This window comes from Chaetomium tenue (genome assembly GCF_020726465.1).
Source record: "Chaetomium tenue strain MPI-SDFR-AT-0079 chromosome Unknown F5144scaffold_7, whole genome shotgun sequence".
NCBI classification, from domain to species: domain Eukaryota; kingdom Fungi; phylum Ascomycota; class Sordariomycetes; order Sordariales; family Chaetomiaceae; genus Chaetomium; species Chaetomium tenue.
This window is the reverse complement of record NW_027117335.1, coordinates 1450563-1459731: the sequence shown is the minus strand read 5'-3', so window position 1 is coordinate 1459731 and position 9169 is coordinate 1450563. Positions and strand designations below refer to the sequence as shown.

The 9169-nt window shown below is 56.7% G+C and overlaps 4 protein-coding genes across 4 annotated transcripts; all 4 read right to left on the bottom strand.

The window, feature by feature from the left end:
• On the bottom strand, positions 1 to 946 carry F5144DRAFT_498910 (uncharacterized protein; the record flags this gene model as incomplete). The annotated part of the gene is made up of 3 exons (XM_066786293.1): positions 1 to 138; positions 203 to 444; positions 508 to 946. 3 exons carry the CDS (start codon positions 944 to 946, stop codon positions 1 to 3), a joined length of 819 nt encoding a protein of 272 aa, XP_066638944.1.
• Positions 947 to 1727: 781 nt separating this feature from the next.
• F5144DRAFT_498999 (1, 4-beta cellobiohydrolase) lies at positions 1728 to 3056 on the bottom strand (the record flags this gene model as incomplete). The annotated part of the gene is made up of 2 exons (XM_066786300.1): positions 1728 to 2335; positions 2402 to 3056. 2 exons carry the CDS (start codon positions 3054 to 3056, stop codon positions 1728 to 1730), a joined length of 1263 nt encoding a protein of 420 aa, XP_066638943.1.
• A 248-nt stretch (positions 3057 to 3304) lies between these two features.
• Positions 3305 to 3717, bottom strand: F5144DRAFT_541490 (uncharacterized protein; the record flags this gene model as incomplete). The annotated part of the gene is made up of 2 exons (XM_066787171.1): positions 3471 to 3717; positions 3305 to 3428 (listed from the first exon to the last, which is right to left on the bottom strand). Exons 1-2 carry the CDS (start codon positions 3572 to 3574, stop codon positions 3305 to 3307), a joined length of 228 nt encoding a protein of 75 aa, XP_066638942.1. The 5' UTR covers positions 3575 to 3717.
• Positions 3718 to 6607: 2890 nt separating this feature from the next.
• Positions 6608 to 9100, bottom strand: F5144DRAFT_624109 (uncharacterized protein; the record flags this gene model as incomplete). Its single annotated transcript, XM_066792181.1, has 9 exons — positions 8866 to 9100; positions 8460 to 8797; positions 8116 to 8380; positions 7883 to 8032; positions 7701 to 7809; positions 7592 to 7643; positions 7410 to 7529; positions 7005 to 7294; positions 6608 to 6683 (listed from the first exon to the last, which is right to left on the bottom strand). Exons 1-9 carry the CDS (start codon positions 8987 to 8989, stop codon positions 6608 to 6610), a joined length of 1524 nt encoding a protein of 507 aa, XP_066638941.1. The 5' UTR covers positions 8990 to 9100.
• Between the last annotated feature and the right edge of the window lie 69 nt (positions 9101 to 9169).

The following is a 9169-nucleotide window of genomic DNA, read 5'->3' as shown; positions in this document are numbered from 1 at the left end:
TCATCGTTGGACCGTGAAGGCTGTTGTATCACCATACTCGGCCATAACCATGTATTCAACCGTGGACGAGCAGAGATCGGGCTGGAGGTCGGGCTGGAAAAATGGGATGTCGCAGGGACCATGGCCAGAAAGCTGACGCTGTGGAGGATGGTTGTGTGAGATGGCAGTTACACACCCGAGACTGACATCGAACTTCACTTACGAAATGTAAGTATCTTTTCCCCGGCAGTGCCGCTGGTACGTCACCCTCCTTACTCTTGCTACCGGGCGGGCCAGGGCGTGTTTCGTCGACCTTGAACAACGTTGACGTGACCTCTGCTTGCTTTTGCCTCAGACCGAGCGCCGATATCAGGTTGGGGCCTGCAAATTTTAACCGAGTTTCGGCCAAAGAATGATCGCTGGGAGGGTTGTCCAAGTACGAGAGCACTAGGCGCTTGGGCGGCTCTGAGCTGCTAGTCAACGTCGTCCCAAAGCAACCTTGATTATGAGATCGGGACCGACACTCACCATCCGCAGCCTTGACATTGTTAAGAGTAGTGACCGTGAGCTGGGTTGCCATGCCGTTATGCGTTGTAGAATTGACAACCTCCCAAAAGTGCGTCGTGAATTCAGCAACCTCAAAGACACTCCTGCCTCTGTGTTTTTCTTCCAGCGCCGAATCATCAGACGCCAGCACTAACGGCAGCTTCCACAGTCCACAGTCCTCTTCATGCAGCCAGTCCAAATCGGGAAGCAGATACGCAGCCAGAAACTGTTTCGGCCCAGGCTCTCCAACATAGTGCTCAGACGATTGGCGGTCAACGTGACAGAATAGCACACCGCGCACTCCACCGGTACTGAGAACTTCGGGAATGTGCTTGTTGAAGTACCATTCCGCGAGGTTGTCTTCGGTGATGCCGCCGGGTGTCGGCTGCGACTGGACGAGCATTGCCCCTGGTCGACCCATGTCGCCTGTCGTGGTGTCTGATGTGGTGAGTTTTCGAGGTTATGGTAGTGCGTGCAAACTCGGACTATGGGTAGGCCGGATTTCTGGAAATGTTGAGACTGGTTCGAGGGTAGAAGCTGAGTGAAAGTTGCAAGAGCAATCGAGAACACAGGGTGCCATCGGAACTGCCCCGCTCGGATAACCGTACCACACGGCCTGTTGTGCAGGTCTGCCATGTGTTGTAACAGAGCCCATCTTCATAAACGGCTCTATCCCTCAAACATCGCATACGACCATATCCACGAGACGAGAAAGCATGAAACTCCACGTTACCCGTGGCCTGCGGTTGAAATGTGGGTAGATGACGAGATACGTCACCGAGGTAATATTTGAAGCAATAATCGCAATATATACATTGAACCAGTTGTGAAGGTGCTCATACTCGTCATGTCTCCTCTCCCTCTTTCCATCCCACAGGCAGTTCCAGGTCGCTGTTGTTCCCCGCCCTGTGGTCACTCATCCTCTCTACCTCCGACCCTTCCCCACCGGCGTCGCTAACGGCAGGTGAGGCTGCCCAAGAGTAATCATGGGTACCATTGCCGAGACCCACTTCGAGAGATGTCGGCGGCACGGTCTCAAGACTGGTGTGACACCTCACCTCCATGGCCCCGGAAGTCCGTCTCGGGAATGCTCACAGGCAGCAAGCGCAGTCCAAGACAGTCCTTGCTCCTCCAGCTCACAGCCCATCTTCGTCATCCGCCGGCGTGTATCTCGCTCTCTTCCCCGTAAATAGCCCACCGCCTTACAAGCACTGCGAGTACCACTGGTTGGAAACCGTGCAAGTGCCCTCCGAGCAGCAAGTCGGGCCAGTGAACCCCTGACCACCACACTGCGCCCACCTAGCCGCACAGCTCCCGCCCGGGTTACCACCACCACCATTGTTGCCACCGCCCGACGTAATATCCGGGTGGGCATTCTTCGCCAGCTGCTGCGCGAACGCATCAAACCAAGCCCCCGCGCGCGGGGCGCCGGGCATACCACACTGGCCATCAGACTCGCCGCCGGGCTTGATCCACACGATGGCGTCGACGTTGGAGTTGCCCGTGTTGGTGGTGAAGGGCTGGCCGAAGCCGGAGGGGTAGACGTTGCACCACTCGCCCCACTCCTTGCGCGCGCCGTCGAGCGCGACGCGCCCCTGGTCGATGATGAACTTGGTGGGGAGGCCGCGCTGCCCGAAGGCCGAGGCGAGGTTGTCGGCGTAGCGCGACTCGTCGGGCGACGGGCTGCCCTCGGTGTAGGCGGGCGGGTTGGCGGACTTGTAGGGGTTGTAGTTGGACACGTTGCTCGCGTAGCCGCGGATGCGGTTGTTGCCGCCGGCCTTTTGGAGGATGGTGGCGACCACGTCGGCGGCTGGTGAGGGGGGGTGGTTAGGTTAGTGCTTCGGGTTCCGCACTAGCACGGAAGAATGAGACTTACTCAGTTTGAGGTTGTCCGGCCAGCCAAGCCAGCCGCCGTTGGCCACATCGAGGTAGAGGGCGACGTTGCTGGCCTGGAGCTGCTGGATGGCGTAGGCAATACCGTCCTGTTGGGGCCCACGGGCGTTTTGGCAGAAGGCGGTGGTGCCAGTGACCATGTTGCCCATGGCATCGGGCTCGAGAACGACGGCGAACTGAAGATCCGAAGCCGCCTTGAGCTTCTGGGCGAACGGATTGACGTACTCGTTTTTGTACCGATTGAGGCCGTTCTGGGCGAAGCTCAGCTCGCCGGAAGACTCACCGGCACTGCAGTCACGGTCGGGGATGTTGTACAGAACAAGACCGACGACGGGGTTCTCGCCCTTCGCCTTGGCGGCACGGGCATTGGTAATGGCCTTGTCGATATCGGCCAGGAGGGCAATGTTCGAGATCCAGACGAAGGTGCCGACCTTGTCCTGAACGAACTTCACCTTGCCGGCGCTCGTCTGGTCTCCAGCGTTCGCCAAGGCTTGGCGAGTTTGCTCGAGAGACTGGCTGTAGCTTGGGTTGACGAGTAGGGTGCGGCCAGAGAAGGGGTTGCCAGACTGCCGCGGCTCAATGGCGGGAAGAGCCGAGGCGGTGGCGAGGAGGCCGGCGAGGAGAGCAAAGGAACGCATCTTGGCTTGTGCTGCTGATGATTATCGGCTGCTAAACATCTGCAAAGCTCTCTTCCATCGGGGGGTATTTCAACTATTTCAGCCAGGGCATCTATGAGCATGTGGGAACCGGCATGATTCGTGCTATGGTGTCCGTATACTACCTTCAGTCTGTCTTGGTACGACTATGTGTACCGAGTGTAGCGTCCGTTCCCTTTTAGTCCTTCTTTCGGAGCCACGACGGGGAACCTCCCGGCGTTCCCGAACGTTTATCGACAGGGAAACCGTTGCCTTGCGGTTGACCAGGTCTCCAACGCGGTCTGAGCGCCAACTCGCCGGCGCCACTTGGCACTCTGGTTCGCAGTGCGTGTCGGTGAATAGGTATTAAGATCGCTGTAAACTCGTGGACGTTAGCTTCTTGGTCGGCCCGCTAACGGATTGCTCGCCGATGTTCCGGCACGGAGGAAGCTACCGCACCCTGATCCGGCATAGGAACGGACGGAGCCGCAGAGCCCTTTACCGCCCTCGTATGGTGCCATGGCCGTTGGAGCTGTCTCACAAACTCTCGTCGACGCAACTGACGCGCTCCACAACTGGGTCCCAATGCTGGTTCGCGTTAGGCGCACCAATTAGCTCGGTGGAGCCGGTCTCTCTTTCGGCGACAATCGCCTGGAATGTCACTCTCCTTGGGTCCTCGCTTCCAGGCCGTCCCTGTACTTAACTATAGTCCGGCGGGTCAGCTGGGGTCCTAGGGGCTCCCGAAACCCACTCATCGCCAAGAGCGGCCGGTTGAGCCACGCAAGAGATGCCGTTGGAGATACCGAGTACCAGGAAGTCATTCGCAATGCGTCTCTGCAATGCAACTAAATGCGGGGAGCCGCTCTCCGCGTGATTTCCCCGGTTCTAACCTCCGGTGCCCCCTGAGGCACACGTGGCCGACATGACCAAGCAGTGGTTCAGCACACTCAGCCGCACGCACCATGCCGCTTTGGCATCAAGTCGGTACCAGACTCGCAGTCCTTCAACTCCGACGCAACAACCCTAGTGCCATGATGGCTTCGACACTCCTCCAAAAGAGCATCTTTCGCGGAGAAAGAGGTTGCCGTAGAGCGCATATAATATACTGGCTGTTGATGGTCAAAGGAAAACAAAACTTTTTTGGCCCACTCATTCCCTCGACGACTTGACTCCCGTCTTTGTTCTTCCAAATGTCTGTGGCTTCTGACCGTCAGTCGGAAAAGGTTTGAGTGGCACGCTCTTGGCGGTTGGGGACAGACTTGACAGGCTCTATTTCCAAGGATGGGAGGCTAGAAAGGATCGAACCAGGGACGACCATGTTGGCATACGACCACCATCCTGCGACACTCGGGTTCGAATGGGCTCGCGGCATACCCTACACGGATTGTGTTTTCCTGAGAGGCGGAGAAGAGAGTGACGTTCCATTCTGCGGCCAGCGCACGGGGAGTGGTGGGTATTAAAAGTACAAGACGGACTGACGCCGTCAAGTGAGCCATATCATGCTCGCATGTATCATCTCCCTCTCACGCGCATTCCGCCCCTGACCCCAATCTGTCAACTCCCAGCTTGGCTGGTCCTGCTCTGAAGCCTTCCATAACATTTTTAGGCTTCTCCAGAGTTTCACAGACACAATGAGACAAACAACAGGGCCGGCCCCTCCCACGGCGACCCCAACAGCCCACCAAGTTCCCACCCCGAAGAATTGTCGATAGAATTCGGCGCCTAGCAAGTCAGTATACCCGGCGACGCCGCATTTGCATGCGCAGTTGTTGAAGAATCCTGCAATCTAGATCGCGGAGAATGCGCGTAAGTAAGTCCTTATTAGCATGCTTCTGTCCACATCCAGTGGCAAGAGGAGATAAAGGGAACTGGAGATTTACCTGAGCCAGAATAACCATGGCCAAGGCCAAGCAGGCCAGCAGGTTGAAGATATAGCACAAAGCCCTTACTTGGGTCCCAGGGCTCTTCCACCCCAAACTAAACATCCACGAGAAACTGGCAAGGGTCCCATACAGCAAGTAAGACCCTGAGCGGCACGACAGGCCAACGGTCGGAGTTTGATACGAGACGAGACATGCCATGCCCACCCCCCACCAGAATAGAATGAGGGACAGAAATGCGAGACCCCACCACCCCCAAGGACGTTTAAACGGGGTTTTGAAATTGATGTTAGTCGCCCTGGCAATATTGCTAATGTTGTTCGGGTCCTGTCGGTCGTCGTAGATGGAAGTGAGGAAGTCGGTAGCGAGGCCCTGGTAGCCCATCTTCCGCCCCTGGCCAACAAACTCGCCAATCTTAAAGGCGGTCGGAACAAATATATTGGGAAGATTTGCCGGAGCATCCGCTGGGAGTGGGCTCAGGATTGTGACGAGTCTTATAGGCAGCAGTCAGGGGGTCATGGACGGCCGGCTGAGCCTCATGAAGCGCCGGGCAGGTAAATGTACATAACCCTCCTTCTCCCCAAGCTGGTTGGTGACTGGACGCGTCGACAGATAAGGGCGCGTATCGCCGCCAACACACGCTTCCCGCTCCTGCTGGTGGTCCAGCCTTGTGGCAACTGAGCTGGGTCGATGGGCGCTTGTTGCAAGCAACGAACGTCGTTGCTTCGCCGAGCATGACGGGACATCGAGTGAATCGCGCCACACGTCACCCTTCTGTACCGGCTGCTGACAGAGGTAACAACACTTCAAAAGCCGTCCTCAGAGCGTATGCGTCCTAGATTACCGCTATAGGTACATAGCAAATAGTGTACGTGGCTGGTGACCCATTGTGTGAACTCCTGCCATGTGGGGACATGGAGATGCCGATGGACGTGAATTTGGTCAGGCTCTGCGGTGCCCAGCCCCTGTGCCTTGTAAAATTTCAGACTGAGATGCTGGCAGAGAAAGGCTTGGGCAAGAGATGCGTCCCTCAAGGCTGGTGCGGGCCGAAGCTGGGGCCGGGGGGGGGGGGGGGGCTCTGCTCAGCTGCCCAGCCTCGTGCGACGCATGCATGAGATGTTGGACCTTTGGCGGCTTACCTGGTGGCTCTGGCTGCCACACCAGAATGCTGGGCCTCAAGCCGCAGCGGCAAGCTAACAATGTGGCGTCAAAACGCCCATAGCAATTGGCTCCAACTCGCGTTTGCTAATGAATGTGCTCGGGGTACTCAGTTATGAAACAAGAACCGGGCACAATCGTGATCTTAACGCGAGGCAGGGTGGCTTGCGGCTGACAGACCGGCAGCAGAAGGACCTAGCTTTAATTCGTTAAGCAATACATTCCTAACCATCCTGAATTTACTGAGCGCTCTGGCAGATTGGTTGATTGCAAAGAAATTCTAAAAGTAGCGGTCGGAGAGGTGCCCTTAACGCGCTTGTCACATCTTTAAAAAGCATTCATCCGTACACTTATCGACTATCTAGGTAGGTACCTAAACACTTATAGCTGCGATTGGTGTGCCCCTGATGCTGCGCCTTATGGCAACGAGTGACTCTCCTCGCTCCTCGCTCCCCCCTCCTGCCCCCCACCCATGCACACGAACAACCGCAATGCACCGCAACATCCTTCGTATTCCTACATCCCGCCCTCGCCGACGTCCTTCCCCCCCTCAGGCACAATCGGCCTCTCAAACATCTCCCTCACCCACTCCCTAACCCCCTCATCCGTATCCTCCTCCATCATCTCCTCACTCCACACCTCCCCATCCCCATCCTCCCCCTCATCACCACACCCACCCCCCCACCTCCTCTTCACCTCCTCCCCCACCACCCGACTCAACCACCTCATCCGCGGCCGATAATACGGATCCGCACACAGACACTGCGCCACCAACCTCCTCAACCTGCGATCCACATGATCATACCGCGCCAGCGGGCCCCTCTCCAGCGCCTGCTCGCTCTCATCCAACACATACCCGCCATACGACCACACCCGGATCCAATCCCGCCCCACACGATCCGCCTCATCATACGGGTTGGTGTTGGTCCGGCTCGGGTGCTGGTAGGCGTCGGGGCCGAAGAGGGCGTCGTCGAGGCGGGCGCCCTCCGCTTCGAGGTAGGCGGCCGGGTCGTTGAAGAGGTGGGGGGCGGAGGTGGGGGAGGGGGGGTCCGGCGCGTCGCCGGTGTTGGGGGGTGGGGTGGGGCGGTGCAGGTCGTCGTCGTCGTGCTGGTCGGGGTCGAAGGGGTTGAAGGGGGGGATGTAGATGCGTTGGGGGAGGGGGGGCTTGGGGGGTGAGTGCTTGGTTATGAGGGAGAGCATTACCTGTTGGAGGGTGGGTTAGTTAAGGTTAGGGGGTGGGGTGGTTGGTGGTTGGGAGTGGGTGGAGAATGGGAGGAGTGAAAGGGGGGTGAGGTGTTTGTTGATGGCTGGTACTTACCAAACCCATCTGGAAGAGGTTGGTTTTCCAGCTGTAGTTCCCTGCTACCCGGGGAAGCTCCTCCATCATCCATGGTGTCCGGTCATATGGAACGTAGTCCCATTCCTGGGTGAATTGCTCCTGTGGTACGAAAGACGGTGTTAGACCCGCTCCCCCAGTGTTCCAGCGAGATGGCTACGTACCGGTGTGCAATAGCTCCTTTTGGCGCTGTCTCTAAGGGCCAACATATAATCGCTAAAATACACCCGCGTGTTAGTCATGCCCCCGACCCGAGAACGGTAAGATCTTTACCTGCGAAGCAGGTCTTCCCCCGTGAGCAACGTCGCGACCCCAAAGTCGGCCAATTTCAACGCCGGAACCAGGGGGTGGTCTGAACCAGGCTCGTTCCCACCCACCAAAACTATTTGTACGAGTTGATTAGCGGCGTTGCTTCATGTTAGGGAGTGGCAGTGGTATTTCATGATGGGACGTACTGTTCTGTGGGTCGATGTCCCAGTGGATGAATCTCTCCTTTTCTTTATATCTGTCGTCGGGAGCTCGTTCACTAAAAGGTGGTTGCTGACCCTTGTAGGTATACCCGTAGCTTTTAGGTGGATATGCCATGGCGATGCAGGCTTTGATGACTAGAAGAATATGCATGTTAGTATCTTACATGGTTCAACGCCGCGACACAGGGCCTGAACCACGAAGCGTTGGCTTGACTTACGGCAATGAAACATCTGCCAGAGCACCCGGTTGGGGAACTCGACGTCTTTGCTAACGGCTGTGCAAATCGCCTTGTATAAACTTCCCCGCGGAAAATATTCGAGGAGCATGATGTTGTCGATATCGATCTCGTTGGGTGCCCATCCCGATCCGCCATCCCCCAATACAGCGAGCCCCTGACGTTTTCGGACGCGGTTGGACCGCCGGGTTTCTGCCACGGCGGGGGGTTCCGCAAGCTGAACGATGTGCATGGCATTTTTGAATCGCTGCGGGCATTTGAGTTAGAGATGGATACCCAAAGAGAGGTACATAGCATCATTCGGCGGAGGAGGAGCTGAAACTTACATCAGTCGTTTGTTTCTCGGTCATAAGCATATTGTCCGCGTCTTTTCTGCTCGCAAGGTTGCACTTGGCGACAAGGTACTTTTTGTCATAAGGAGGGCTGGCATTCTTGTAGTGAAACAAGGAGGCCAATCCAAACCCTCCCCAGCCTAGGTCCATAGACCAACGGAGTCGCCGGGATAGGAGTTGGGTCTTGAAGCGCCGCCGAGCCGCAGCGATAGTTGGCTTCTGCATCCTACGGCGGTCTTTCGTATCCTTTTCGAGGGACGTGTAACGGGCAAAGCGCGACCGCAGGTTGCCCCGCTTGATACCCTCGTATGCTCCGTTCCATGGGTGCACATCTTATTGTGAACACAGCAGTTAATGGCCCATTCAATACTGACTACGTAGGTAGGGATTTGGTACATACATGGGTCTGGATACGGGTAGTTTAGACAAGCCGCCGATTTTAAGTCCGGGTAATCATTCCCTTTGGTGCGAAAAACATGGAACTTGTAGTTGTACTCCCGCTGCCTTCTCCCGAAGTCATCCATGGCGTGCAGGCCGTGATGGTGCCGTTGTTTGAGTGGAAGGGGAAAGTGTTGAAGAGATCTGCGGTAGGAACTGGCTCACAAACTGACGCCCTATGATAGGAAGCCTCCCAGAATGTTAAAGGCTTTGACGTAAGAGAGACAATGCATATTTACGACACGGCAGAGCCCAAAAACGGGTCA